The sequence below is a fragment of the Nannospalax galili genome, unplaced genomic scaffold (genome assembly GCF_000622305.1).
Source record: "Nannospalax galili isolate Female #2095 unplaced genomic scaffold, S.galili_v1.0 scaffold103, whole genome shotgun sequence".
NCBI lineage: Eukaryota > Metazoa > Chordata > Mammalia > Rodentia > Spalacidae > Nannospalax > Nannospalax galili.
Genome location: NW_008352136.1, coordinates 1,766,508 through 1,781,000, shown reverse-complemented (window position 1 = coordinate 1,781,000; position 14,493 = coordinate 1,766,508). Strand labels below are relative to the sequence as shown.

At 52.1% G+C, this 14,493-nt stretch overlaps 1 protein-coding gene across 4 annotated transcripts in view; it reads left to right on the top strand.

Moving 5' to 3' along the window:
* The window catches only part of Trpv4 (transient receptor potential cation channel subfamily V member 4), a 40,160-nt gene that overhangs the window by 4,595 nt on the left and 21,072 nt on the right, over positions 1 to 14,493 (top strand). The window contains exons 2-4 of one of the 4 annotated variants that reach the window (XM_029554036.1): positions 3,269 to 3,579; positions 9,992 to 10,407; positions 14,152 to 14,324. In XM_029554036.1, the coding sequence (XP_029409896.1) occupies positions 10,022 to 10,407; positions 14,152 to 14,324 (559 nt within the window). In that variant the 5' untranslated portion in view covers positions 3,269 to 3,579; positions 9,992 to 10,021. Of the gene's footprint in view, positions 1 to 3,268; positions 3,580 to 9,988; positions 10,408 to 14,151; positions 14,325 to 14,493 lie in introns of all 4 variants that reach the window. The other 3 variants (XM_029554035.1, XM_017802164.2, XM_029554034.1) reach the window with 3 other exon arrangements.

Genomic DNA, 14,493 nt, shown 5'->3' with positions numbered 1-14,493 from the left:
GAGAGAGAGAGAGAGAGAGAGAGAGAGAGAGAGAGAGAGAGATGGTATGGGCCCACGCCACGGGCTCTAGGAAGATCCCAGCAGATAAGGATGGGACAGTGAACATGAATCTAACTTTGCAGCTGGGGACCCATTAGCCTGGCTCCCTCCTGTGACCCCTTGGTAGAGAGTGGGGCTCAATAACACTTGAGTACAGGGGAAGGGAGGGAGGGAAAGAAGGAGGGAGGGTGGGAGTGTTAGATCAACAGATCAGCATGGCAGGGTCACCAAATTCTGACTCTGAAAACCAGTGGGCATATGCAAGTGTCTTACCTCATTGAACCTCAGTTTCCTCATCTGCAAAAGGGACTCAGGATCAAGTGTCACCCTGTGGGAATGTTGGATCTTGTAGGTCAGAGAGCACTGCATGCAGTAGATGCTCAGCAAACTACCTGTTCATGGGTAGGAGGGAAGATATTAGGTAGGTAGTTAGTAACTTGGGTAGATGCTCAGCTTTTGAGACCAGTCTGCTCTGGGGAGAATGACTACAGGTGTCTCCGGCTTATTCATTCATTCATTCATTCATTCATCCATTCATTCATTCATTCATCCATTCATTCAGCAGCTACCAGGTGCCAGGCCCCCGTCTGGGCACTGGGGACTCAGCAGTGACTAGATCAGAAGAGTGTCTCTACCTTCCCAGAGTGTCACATGAGTGACCCCATTCTCAAGGGGTGCTTTGAGGCCTGCCAGGGGATTCCCAGGGACCTTCAAAAATAATGGCATCCTAACCTGGGAGACAAACTCCCAGGGGCTTAACAGTAAGTCTTAGTACTGGATGCTTCCCATTGGTCCAGCACGTCAGTTCCACTGGGTGTCTGGGTATCTCCATGCCTTTGGTGGCCCACCTGATGTGGGGACCAGGCCCCTGCCTACCCAATGAGAGTGATGTACAAGTGCCTAGCATGTTTTGGTCTGGATACATGTCAGGCCCTTCCTGTCAACCCCGTGACTCAGTTTATTCCCTGAGAAGGAGACAGCAGTACCTAACCTGGGGAGTTAGGACATAGATTAAAACACGTGGAAGGTGCTGGGTGGAAGGCGAAAAGCTGTGGGCACTGCTGGTGGGATCTCTGGCCTAGCTGTCCCTCTGCCTGATTCCCAGCTGAAGCCCTGAAGACAGTAGCCCTCAGGGAGCACTGCTGGGACCTGGCTGGATTTCTGCCTCAGGCTCCTTCAGATCCTGCTTGGCCCCGTGCTGTGGGTTGCTTCTCCCTCTGATCAGGACTTTGCCTGTAGGGGATGGGGAGAGGGGACCTGCGCATAGATGGGTGGGTGTCCTGTCCTGTCTGGGACTCTGTCTCCTCAGTGGGAGATGTGCAGTATCTCTCCTGACCACCTTCCAGAGGCGACAAGAGCAGGAAATGAGGCAGTGAGAAAACCCTTTCCAAAGGCGAAGTCTCTGCAGAGTCACAAGCCCTGACAGCACTAGCCCCAGAGTCAGAGTTGGGAAGTCTGGGTTCCAGCACCCGCCCTGTCCTGACCTCCCTGGGTCTCTTCCCCACCCCCACCCCCACTGTTAATTGAGGGAAGGTTAAAGAGAATGAGATAGCCACTGTCATTTATTGAGCGCTTAATGTGTGCTAGACACTAAGCTGAACACAAATTACAGCATTTTAATTCTTACAACAGCCTTCACCATAGGAGCTGGGGGCTGGGGGTGGGGTGGGGTGGGGGGGGTTGTCGTTGTTTGTTTTGTTTTTGAGACAGGGTCTCCCTGTGGTCCCAGTTGGCCTGGAACTTGCTATGTAGACCTAGCTGACCCCAATCTCACAGAGATCTATCTGCCTCTGCCTCCTGAGTACTGGGATTAAAGATGTGCACCACCATATCTGGCTTTTAAATATTTTTTACATTTGTTTACTGTATGTGTGTGTCTATGTGTGCACATGCCACCATGAACATGTGGAGGTCAGGGGACAACTTGTGGGAGTCTGTTCTCTTTCCACCATGTGGAATTCATGGATCAAACTCAGGTCAACAGGCTCAACAGCAAGTGCCTTTACCCACTGATCAACTTGCCAGCCTAGCTCTTGGTTTTATGAGACAGGGTCTTCATTATGTATGTAGCTCTTGGTGGCCTTAGACTCAGGATCCTTCTGCTTCTGTCTCCCAAGGGCTGGGATTCCAGGTGTGTGCTGCCATACCCTACTATTTTAAAATTTAAAGCAGGAATGCAGTGCACCAAATAAAAAAAGATGGGAGCAATTACTTTAAGGTGGTAGGAAGTTTTACCCCCATTTTACAGATGAGGACACTGAGGCTCAGAGTTACTTTGCTCAAATCCTTCGGCCAACCAGTAACAGGAGAAGCGCAGAACACATTTTGTTTTATTTATTATTTTAATTTAATTTTATTTTTTTAAACTTTAAAAAAAATCTATTTTTTAAAAATTTTATGTGTATGAGTGTTATGCCTGCATGTAGGTGAGTGCACCCGTGTTGTGCAATGCCCTCGGAGGTCAGAAGAGGCTGTCAGACCCCCTGGGACTGGCATTACGGACAGTTGTTAGCTGCCATGTGGGTGCTGGGATTTGAACCTGGGTCTTCTGCAAGAACAACCAGTGTTCTTAACTGCTGAGCCATCTTTCCAGCCCCTATTTTTATTTTATTTTTATGTGTATGTGTTTATTACCTGCATGTATATAAGTACACCCGTGTCATGCAAAGCCTGTGGAGGCCAGAAGAGGGCATTGGATCCCCTGGAACTGAAATTACAAATGGTTGTTAGCTGCTGTGTGGGTGCTGGGAATCAACCCAGGTCCTCTGGAAGAACAGCAGTTCTTAACCACTGAACCACTCTCCAGCCCAGAACAGATCCTTGATCGTGTTTTGAGGACACAACATCCTCCCCAGGGTTCTTGGTGTTTGGGACTGCCCCCAAGACAGGAGCTGACTGGGGAGAAGGAGTCCCTCAGGTTTTGAGATACCCCTTTTCCAAAGCTCTGAATCAAAGAGGGTAGGCACTGAGCTCAGCTCTGCTAGGACAGGGAATGGAGCCTTCTAGAATGAACTTCCCAGCCCTGTGTGCCAAGCTGTGTTCAGTCTTGTGTTTAATCCTCAGGTATTGATATGATGCTGGGAGGATGTTGAGGTGTAGGGGGGGATTACTGACGTATAATTCTCATGTCATCCACTGGGCCTTGTAAAGTATACAGTTCAGTGGGTTTTTGGTGCATTTAGTTAAATGGATATCACCATTAACTTCAGAACATGCCATCACCCCACAGGGAGCCCCAGGCCTGTTAGCAGCCACCACTCCAGTTCCCACAGCCTCTGACAACCACCAGTCTGCTGTGCTGTGGACCTGCATCTCATAAGGAGAGAGCCCCTCAGGAGGCGGCCTTTTGTGTCTATACAACCACACTCCTGCTGCCATGTCAAGTTCCCAGGCCGGAGACCCCTGAAGATGCCCCCATTTTGGCAAGAGCTGTGAGAGGTCTCTGTGTGACTTGTCTGGGCCCAGTCCTCCAGGGCTCACAGAATAGCGTGGTGACTGCTGGCTGCTGTGGCCACGTTGGCCTCGCCTTCCTTGGGGCTGGTGAGTCACCCCAGACCTGCCCTGCCTGGGTGGTATGAGCATTGAGGGGACACCCTCCGGGTGGGGGTACCTGAAAGGACACTGGAGCTCTGTCTGTTCTGGACAGGCAGCCTGTGTGCAGCAAACAGGAAGTGGGCTAGGCTGAGACCTGCTAGGTAAATACAGGCAGGGAGGGCCCCTTATGGCCTCATGCCGCCTGCTGCCTGCCAGGGGCCTGGGAGCCGTGGATAGTCACAGCCTGGCAGGCAGCAGGTCTTGCTCTGCCAAGGGACTGAGCTGTTCCCATCAGCAGCTGCTCCAAGGTGGCTGAGTCCTCCTCTCAGAGGGATCCAGTCACCCTGCCTTCCTCAACCGTCATATACACCTGCCTCAGTCCTCTGTGTGTTCGGGAATCCCTAATACCAGCAACTCCACCAGGGTGATGCTGCAGACTCAGACAGCAGCTTGACCTTTCTGAGCACATCCTTCCAGTCTGGCACCTACTGCCTGTGTTTAACCCACTCCCTTGCCAGTGCCCTGGGAAGGGTGCCCACAGTCAGCACCTTTCAGTCACAGCCCAGGAAGGTCCAAGAGGACTGTCTCAGACTCCCACAGCCCCACCTACGTGCTCCTTCCCCCAGCCTCCGCTACCATGCCTTTCTGAGTCCCCTCATCCTTATAAAACACCCCTTCAAAGGCACAGGTCCTGGCTGGGGATGTAGCTTAATTAGTAGAGTGTTTGCCTAGCACATACACATTAAGCCCTGGGTTCCATTTCCAGTACTGCCTCAGCAACGGCACCTAGAAGGTGGGGTTGCACATAGCTATACTTTGTCTCCAGCGTCTGCTAACCTAGAGTACCATCCTCCCATGCCCTTTACCTGAAGACTGAGCCAGATGACAGGCATTCACAGTCATGTTTATTTGAAGGTCCCATACAGGAATCTAGGGACACACAGATTGGTCAAGGAACCACAGGATGGCAAGGAGGATGCACACCGGCTGTGCTGGGAGCCCAGGGTCTGTTTCCTACCTGGGCAGCCCCACACAGTCCTCACTCCCCACTCCCTGATCCTTGCACTCCTTCCCTCAGTGCCCCGGGCCTCACCCTTCCTCAGTGTGTACTGACCTTTTATTGCACTCCAAGCGGGGAGCACCAGTCTAAACACCCTGCTCCTTTAGCCTCCTGCCCCTCAGGACAGGTGCTGCTCCAGCATCTGCACCTGCAGGAACCTCAGGGGTCCCTGGTTGTCTATAAAGCAAGTATTGACAGCTTCCTACTCTGACTCCATATGGGGTTAAACTGAAGGAACCATAATCCAAGCCAGTCCCTTCCTGGATGACCTAAACTCTAGAAAAGAAGGAGATGAATGAAAGGATAATAATTGTTGGTGTGACTGTTTGATCGCAGAGAGCACTGTAAATGGAGTCACATGTCCCTTTCAGGGCAACACAGGGGCCTGGTTTAGGCCAGGGAGGCTTTTCATAGGCCAAGTCACTTCAAGTGACTTTGGGGCAGAGCTCTGCCTAGTATACGCAAGGCCCTGAGTTCCAGTCCCAACACTGGAGGGAGAATAAATAAATAGGAAAGGTTGAAACTTGAGAGTGAGCAGGAGCTGGCCAGTGGCAAAGTCATGGCAGACACAGAAAAAGGCCTCCAAAAAGGCTGGACGGTGGAGGCCACCTGCTTTCTCGCCCAAGCTTGCTTTTCTTGTCCTTCACTCCTTTTTGCCTACCCTGGAGCCTTTCATACAGGTGGTAGTTAATAGCTGCCCATTGGGTTTATTGATTCAGAAGGAGGGACCTGAGAGAAACCAGTCCCCCTGGCGCCTTCCCCTGGGGTAGAGACACCCTGCACGCCCAGACCTGCCCCCAGATTTAAGCAGCTTTCCTTGCTCACGTAATCAGGTCAGCATCTGACAGACTTGTGCCAGGGTTTCCGTGAGGTCAGGCCAACCCACAGGAACCAGGAGGCCAGGCCCTCCTAGTCCATGCAGCCACAGCAGGTGATGGAGCTGGAGCCCTCCGGCCCCACAACATCTGGGATTCTCAGAGGCTTAGCCTCCTGGGTGCAGCCTGCTCTTTACTGAGGCTGCCTCTCACTGGCCTGGCTCACCTGGTAGACCTCTGGCAGCCGCACTGTTTGGTGTCCTTGGCAGGTGAGGAAACTAATGCTCCAAGAGGTCAAAGAACTTGTGCAAACTTACCTAGCTAGTAAGCAGAGGGGCTGGGATCCATCATCTGTGTGATGTCCAATGCATCCCCTCTCTGTGCCCCACTGGCCAGGGAGCCACAACAGCAGAATAGATGACCCTGGGTCATTTCCCAAAGTCTAGGGCCTCTGTGGGCAGAAAGGAAGGTGTGGGGACCCTGACTGGAGCCCCACACTGCTTCCCTGGACCACTGCTGAGCTCCTTTGGTCTACACAAATCTTAACACCACTGGTCACCAGCTCTGCTGGTCTCTGTAGTCTGTCCCGTCTCCCCCCCACCCCCCAGCAAGGGAGGATTTCTACTAGTTTTGATCTATGTTCCCAAGACCCCACTGAGGCCCAGCACATAGTAGGCACTCAGAGAAGTTTGTGGGATAAATGTACAATGGGCAATGGGGGTTTCTAATCCTGTTTCTGGGCCATGTGGTTTAGATCTTCTCAGTGTCTGTTCTGTCACATCTGCCATCTGTGTTGTGTGGACACCAGTTTGACGTATAGATTTGAGGAGGGTAGGAGTTCACTATGTAGCCCACGCTGGCCTAGAACTTGAGATTTTCCTGCCTCTTCCTCCTGAGGGCTGAGATCACAAGCGTGTGACACCACATTATCTTTGATATGTAGGTTTTGTCCCTCTTAGTTTTAGTTTCTCTGAGACAGGGTCTGATCTTGAACTCACTATGTAGCAGAGGATGACCTTGAACTCATGTCCTCCTGCCTTTACCTCTGGAAGCTGGAATTGCAGACATGAAATACCATACCTGACTGATCTGATTTTTTTTTTAAGGGGTTAAAAAAATGCATGAAACGAAAACATTTGAAAACAGCTGTTTTAAATGAATACAGATGGGAGGACATCGTGTAGAGGTATTCACACATGTGCTACTTCCTTGGTCTGCCCGTACATGCCTTATTGGATGTGCTGAGTTGGTATGAAGGGATGAGGGGTCTGTGCTCATCCCAGCACACACACGCACGCACACATGCACGCACGCACACACGCACACATGTGAAGAAAAACACTGAGAACACAGGAGAGAGGAGATACTGCCTCACCCCAGCCTCTCTTGTACTCCGATGGCCCCTCCCTGCACCACTGGCATGGGCTTGGAATGTGTAATAGCAGGCTTCAGGGCAAATTAGAACAGGGAGTAAACTCTCTTTTAGCCACAGAGAGAACTGGGTAAGGGGAAGGAAGGCTGCGTGTGTGTATGTGTGTGTGTGTGTGTGTGTGTGTGTGTGTGTGAGAGAGAGAGAGAGAGAGAGAGAGAGAGAGAGGACTTGCGTGAACAAGCATACTGGGTGAATGAGAGGAAAAGGCTCCTCTTCTAGGGCAATTTGCTCCCTTGGTGGCCTCAGTTTCCTCAGCTATAAAATGGGAGCAAGAGCCCATTTTAACAGGGTCTTAGAGTTAAGTGAATGAGAAGCCGGAGAGACATGGGGGACCCTACCATGGGCCATACTGCAATAGGGGAAAAGGGAGTGGGGAGGATACTGGGGACTGTCATATGGTGATGATAAATACAGGAAATGACATTTGCCAAGTGTTGTAGGCACCCCAGAGACATATACCTGTTTAAAGCTACAGAAGCCCTATGGCAAGGATGAGGGTGTGTGTCTCCCTTCCATAGGTAGAGAAAGTGAGGCTCAGGGGATTAGAATGGCTGAAGGTGCCATTCCTACCTCTCCAGGTGGCTGCAAACCTCCATTGTGATGTTGTCAGGCCCAGCTTGACACTGGTACTCCAGGTCATGGCCAGTAAGCCAAGTGGCTGGGGTAGCCTGAGCTCTACAGATCACACTTTCTGATTTGAGTTCTGGCTTTGCTACTAAGCTGCTGGGTGGCGTCAGGCAACTTACTTCACCTCTCTGAGCCTCCTTATCTATAACATAGAGGCGGTGGCAGTGCCTGCTTCTATGGCAGGGTTTCCCAGCCTCAGCCCTATTGATATGTGGGACTGGGTCTTAGCATTGCCTGCCTGAGCTTTGGAAGAGGTTTCATGGCATCCCTGTTCCCAACCTACTAGATCCCAGTGGCTCTCTCCCCTGTAACATGGGACAGCCAAATGTGTCGCTGAATATGGCCAGATGTCCCTGGTCTAGACTTTCAGGAGGATTGAAAAGATGAGGGTATGTATGTGGGGCACTGAGATGAGGCTGGGCACTGTGAGAACTCCACACTTCCAACAATGATGGCCATTGACTTCCTAATCATTTCATCATGATTGGAACACTAATCATGATCACTACAGATGTGCCAAGGTCATGTGACATGGCAGGGGCTGGTTGACTCCAGGGCTTTTGTTTTGTGGTCCCCAGAAACTTGGATGATCCCCAAGTCGAAGCTCCTTAGGAGAGGGGCTAAGGCATGGTGGCTGATGCCTTCCTTGGAATGCAAGTTTCCCAGTAGAGCCTGGGGGTCCACATTGTCCTGGCTAGGGAGTGCAATAATTAGTGTTGACAGCTGAGGGCACATGGCTAGCATCGCTTCTCCCTCAACTTTGGGGTCCCACTGAGGCAGCCAGGGCTGTGCCTGGTCGGGGGACTGCTTCTTTCCCTCAGCATCTAGCCTTGAAGAATCCCTCCCTGTCTCAACATGCCCTCCCAATGGCATATAGCCTCATGGGGCAGAGACTCCAGGTCTTGCTATCCTACCTGGCAAGTGGACAGGACCTTCTGTCTCAGAGGCCCTACAAAGAGAAGACTCTGTTTGTCTCACATACAGTGGAATAGCCAAGGCCCAGAGAGAGAAATCTGGTTGAATTCAGCCTCATTACTCTTTCTAGAGCTCTGATAAAACTGAGTCCATTTCATAGAGGGGAACAGCAAGGTTTTGGACATCCAGTGACTTGCCCACAGCCACACTCTGTGTAAACCTAAAGCCAGGATTAGAGCCTAGGCCCAAATGACTCCAAAGTCCAGCTTCTTCCTCTTTGTTGATATCTAGAGAAAAGGCAGCCCCTGATGGGTGCTCTGACTCTATGTGTACTCTGCTGAGCCTGCAAGGAAAGCCTCTTGCCATGTCCCCACCTGGGCAAGGCTTCTCTCTTGGCAGTTGCAGAGCAAACATCATGGGCACCCATTTGCTGCTCCTCTGTGTGTGGGGGGCAGGAGAAGGACACACACACAAGAAGGGTTTATTGAATATGCTCCTGTACCCAGGTAGCCAGGGAAAGAGTTCCAGGACACCCCGGAACCCAGCCAGGAGGGTGCTGCAGAGCGCCTCACTCTGCCCCAGCCCAGCTGAACACATATTGAGCCTGAAAACCAGAAAACCTTCTCCCAACAAGCCATGTGCCTGCCCTCTGGAAGCCTCATTTTCCTCTTCTGAGATATGGGCACAAAGGGCATCATTGCCTTTGCTCTTCCTTCCCGTAGGGTTTGGGACAGATGGCATTCCCTGCCTGGACATTTCAGCCTGGGAGTTAACTGTCCCCCAGGAAAGAGTAGAGCCTGAGGGACAGGGAGCTTTGGAGGGGAGGGGACAGCTGGGCACATAGGTAGGCAGGAGCCAACCAGGCTGAGGGGATGGAAGGGTCAGCACTCAACTCAGGGAAGCAAAGCCTGTGGCTGGGGACATCAAGTAAAACCTGGGACCGTGGTTCTGGATCTGTAAGAGGGGATCATGGGGTCACAAAAGTACCGAATGGGCATCAAGGGTCACTGCCCCATGCAGTAGGTTCACACGGGTTTTCAGAGCACCTACTGGCCAAGGCTGCAGCTAAAGTTTTGGTGACACTTCTTGGTATACTGGGCACTATCTCTGCTCGCTTTCCCCCAGAGGCATAGACCCCCACCACCATCCTTCCCACACTAATGAGGAAACTGAGGTTGTAAAATGCTGACTGGTTTAGTCTCACACAGTGGCTGTGTGGAGCCTGGTCCTCCACACCTTCAAGAGATTCTGAAACTGACTTTGGGGGTTAGTATCCAGGCTTAGGGGTTACACGTGACTCCTAAGCCCTTCCTGTCTAGCTAGTGTCCAGGATAGCTGGACTGGAGGCTGATCCATGTCTGTCTCCAGGTTCCTGAAAGAGGCCCCTGTTGCAGCTCCCGCCCGGGGCTGGCTGCTGACCACATCTGGGAGTGGCCATCCCAGCCCCTGTCATTACAACGGTGGCTTTGAAGCAGCTGGCAGCAGTACTGTTTGCCCATGTGGGAGGGGGCTTCCTGGAGCCCACTACTGGCTGGGCTCTGTCTGACCCCCCCCTTTACTCCCCAGCAGGCTGAGCAGCAAGACAGATCTGGGGCCAGCATGGCAGATCCTGGCGACAGCCCCCGTGCAGCACCTGGGGAGGTGACCGATCCCCCCGGGGATGAGAATGGCACCTCTGGTGGGGAGGCCTTCCCCCTCTCTTCACTGGCCAATCTGTTTGAGGGAGAGGAAGGCTCCCCTTCACTCTCACCGGCTGATGTTGGTCGCCCTGCTGGCCCAAGTGACGGTCGCCCGAATCTGCGAATGAAGTTCCAGGGTGCCTTCCGCAAGGGGGTGCCCAACCCTATCGACCTGCTGGAATCCACCCTGTATGAGTCCTCTGTGGTGCCTGGGCCTAAAAAAGCACCAATGGACTCACTGTTTGACTATGGCACCTACCGTCACCACCCCAGTGACAACAAGAGGTGGAGGAGGAAGGTCATGGAGTGAGTATTTCTGGCTGTCTAGTCAACAGTCTCCTTCTCTGTATCAATTCCATCTATCATCCATCACCCACCATCCACCATCATCCACTGTCTATCTACCACCTGTCCACCCATCTGTCCTTTCATCTATACATCATCCATCCACCATCCACCATCCACCATCCACCATCATCCACAGTCTGTCTACCTCCTATCCATCCACCTAGCCATCCATCTGTCCTTTTGTTTATCCATCATCCATCCACTATCTACCCATCTAACCATCCACACACTCACACACAATCCATCCATCCACCACCCAACACCCGCCCATTATCTATCCATCCTTCCACCCACCCATCACCCATATACCTACCCTTCCACCTATCCATCATTTCTATGTCCACATCTCTCCATCCATCCACCCACCCGCCTACTCCTTTATATTACTATTTACCCCTCTGTCTCATCATCTGTTTTTCCCTCCACTTACCCATCTATCCACTTGTCCATCCACCTGCCCCCCCACACCCAATGGTGCCATCCACTTCATAGCCACCCACTTACATATGCACCTGTTTATCCACCCATGCATCCGTTATCTACTTCTCCGTCATTCAGATACCCAGCTTTCCACTTGCCCAATCTGCTCACCCATCATCCACTCACTAGAATGTCCACCCACTTGTCTGTCCCTCTGTCATCAATCTGTCCAGTTGTCCATCCACACAACCAAATTCCCATGCACTGCCATTTGCTTATCCAAATGTCTACACACCCTCCAGTCATTCGGCCCCTGCAGTTCAAAATCGTTTATTCATTATGTTTCTTTCTCTTTCTTCAAACTTTTTTTTTTCTTTTAGAGATGGGTCTTGGTATATAACTCAGACTGATCCTAAACTTGCAGTCCTCCTGTCTCAGCTTTCCAGGTGCTAGGGTTTTGGGTGTGTGCCTTTACTCTGCCCATTCATTCCCCTTCCCTTCCCTTCCCTTCCCTTCCCTTCCCTTCCCTTCTTTCCCCTGACCAGTTCATTCATCCACAATCCATTTTCTTAGTCACTCATTTCTTAGTCACTCATTCTGTCCATTTTCTTAGTCATTCATTCATGTACTCATCCTTTCATCCATTCCCATCTGCCATCCACTTCAGCTGTGCCCCCTCCCATCACCTTTCTCCCCTAGCCCTTCCAGTGGCTTTCAGGGGCTCATTTAGAGTTGGAAGCCTCAAGGCATTAACCCTTTCTCTCCCATGAAGGAGGCCTAGCCTAAAGATGGCGGAGCAGAAAGAAGCCCCTGTGGGCGACAGTGCAGGCTCCTCAAGATGGGTTCTTTGCCAGCCCCCACCAGGATCAGAAGCTTTCAGCCCCAGACCCCTTTATTTGGGCCCGTCTTCCCCATGGGCTCTGATGAATGGAGTCTCACAGCCCAGACTTGTTGGCATTTGTCTGTGTCTGTCACCTGCAGCCCTCTGCTGGTGTGGGGCCCTCCTTCCTTGACCTCTGGGAAGAGGGGCTTCGTAGGCACAACCCCAACTTCAGCAGTGAGAAGGGCAGAGGGAACGGGGCTTGCAGTCTCAGTCACCTGTGATCCTGTTGAACAGGTGGCAACAGTCCTTCCTAGGTCCCTCTTGCTGTTACTGGTGTGCCCCCAGCTGACCCAGCTTGGATATCAACCCCTTTCCTTCCTGAAAACCCCTCTCAGTGTGTCCTGGAGCCCTGCCCTGAAGTCAGAGCTGCCTGGGGCTGTCAGATCTTCCTCCAGTCCCTGCTGCTAGCAGACAGGCTTACTCCTGTGTGGACCCCACACCCTTCCTGGTCCTTGCATGGTCAGGAGCTGGCCCTTTGGTGTTCACTGAGTCACTGGTATTTCTTGAGCACCTACAGAATGCCCAGCAGTGAGATTGGGTGGTCTTGGGGATCCTGCAGGACCCAGAACAGATCCTAGCCCTAATTCAGAGACACTGTCAGTTTTCAAGGGTAACCAGGCAATGAAAGGGCAAAAGAGCAGATAAAGGCAGATTCCAGGTGCGGAAGCATTAAGGTTGGACGGGGAGAGAGAGGATGGGGAGGCAGTCTCAGAAGGCTTCCTGAGGAACTGACATTTAGGTACCAGGGTGGTGGTGGGGGGCATGAGCAAGGGAGCAAGACTGGACACAGTGACTGTCAGGGCCAGGGCGTCACAGCCCACCATACACCAGAGATGCTGTCCAACCATTGTTCAAATGGGGAAACTGAGGCCCAGGGCAGCAAGGAGTTCCAGTGCTCTGCCCCTTTGACCCAGGTCTGAGGTCCTGGATGCTGAGGATTCAGCACCTCCCTTCCTTCCCACAAACCTTCCCTCAAGCCTCATCCCCACCCAGCCCTGGAGGTGTTGGAGGGGCCCTTAGAGAACTAGGGCACAGCTGATGGCTGAGATCCCAAGACTGCTTCCGTGGGGTCTGCTGGGCACAGCGTTCTTTTTACTTAAAGGTTCAAAGATCCAAATTTGGAGCAGGTAGAATGGGGACTGCTGGGGGTAGGGGGTGTTCTCATTGGAGGCTGTTTCAGTCCCCACCCTATGGACAGAGGGATACCTGGTAAGCACCCATCCATGTCCTAGCACCCCTTTTCTTAGAGCCCCATTGGGCCTTAAGGGATGAAGGAGAGTGACTATCACCTTCCCACTTGAGGCTGCCTGGCCCAGGCTTCCCAGTCACCTCTCACCCCAGCCCCACTGTAGCTGCTCCTATACTTCCTTCTCTCTGTTCTTATTACTTAGATTCTCATCCATCCCATCTGTGTAGGCCCTGGACTGGATGGGAACCTGGTAGAGAAGGGATCCCAGTCCTCGTGGTGCCCAGGCTAGCTCTAGCTCTCCCAGTTCCTAGCACACAATAGGTGCCTAATTCTGTTTGTTGACTGATTGTCTTTTTCTGTCTCCCTCAGCGCCCTCCCTGAGCTCCCTCTGTAGCCCAGCACCTCTCTCATGTGCTTACAGACTCCAGACACATGGCTCTCAGGAATGACAGTGGCTGCGGCTAAAGTATACTGCATGGCACTGGGCTGAGTCCTTCTGAATATAGCCTCATATGTCTAAAACATTCGTTGAATGATGAAATTAATGAGTGAGTGATGGAATGAATGAACAAGCTGTTTTAGTTTGTGTTCCTCCTCCCTGCCTGCTTTCTTTCAGTCTTTATTTGCCTTAGTACTCAGTAAAGCCTGAGGATTCAGTAGGCTCAGTTGGTAGAGAGTACTTGCCTGGCGTGTAGGAAACCCTAGGCTCCATCCCCAGCCCTGAATAAACTGATGGAGCACACCTGTTATCCCAGCACTCAAGAGGCTCAGGAGTTCAAGGTCATTGTTGGCTACAAACCTATCTCAAGGCTACATGAGACCCTGTCTTAAAAAAATGTTCAATAAATGACAAATGGATGGATGGGTAGATGATGAGGAAGATGGGAGGAGGGGATAATGGAGGGGTGAGTGGATCGAAGGAGAAATGGGTATAGGAAGGTGAGTGGATAGATGGATTGGTGGGTGGATGGAGGGTGGGCAGAGGATGGGCAGGCTTGCCTACTTTTTTTTTTCTTTCTGCTTCTGCCCAACACACCATGGGCACTGGTTTATAGCTTGTTGGATAAAGCATTCGTTAGTGTCCTTCAGTTTGGACCCTCCCTAAGGCTTCATCTCCCCCAACACCCAATCTCTGGTTCCCTAAGGCCAGAGAGGATGAGGAAGGCAGGGGATAATCCACGACATCCCTCATCCCTCTTCCCCTCTCCAGGAAGCAGCCACAGAGCCCCAAAGCTCCCGCACCCCAGCCACCCCCCATCCTTAAAGTCTTCAACCGGCCCATCCTCTTTGACATCGTGTCCCGGGGCTCCACCGCTGACCTGGATGGACTGCTGCCCTTCTTGCTGACCCACAAGAAGCGCCTGACTGATGAGGAGTTTCGGGGTGAGCCACCCTGGTGGGCATGTTGGGAGTTGCCTGGCTTTGGAGAGTCCCTTTCCCTTCAGCCTCTCTCCGTGGGCCAGATACATGCAGATTGCAGAGGAATACTAGACAGGAATCTGGTGCTGTGCATCCTTTACTGAAACTCTCTGGGGTGCAACTGCCTGCACAT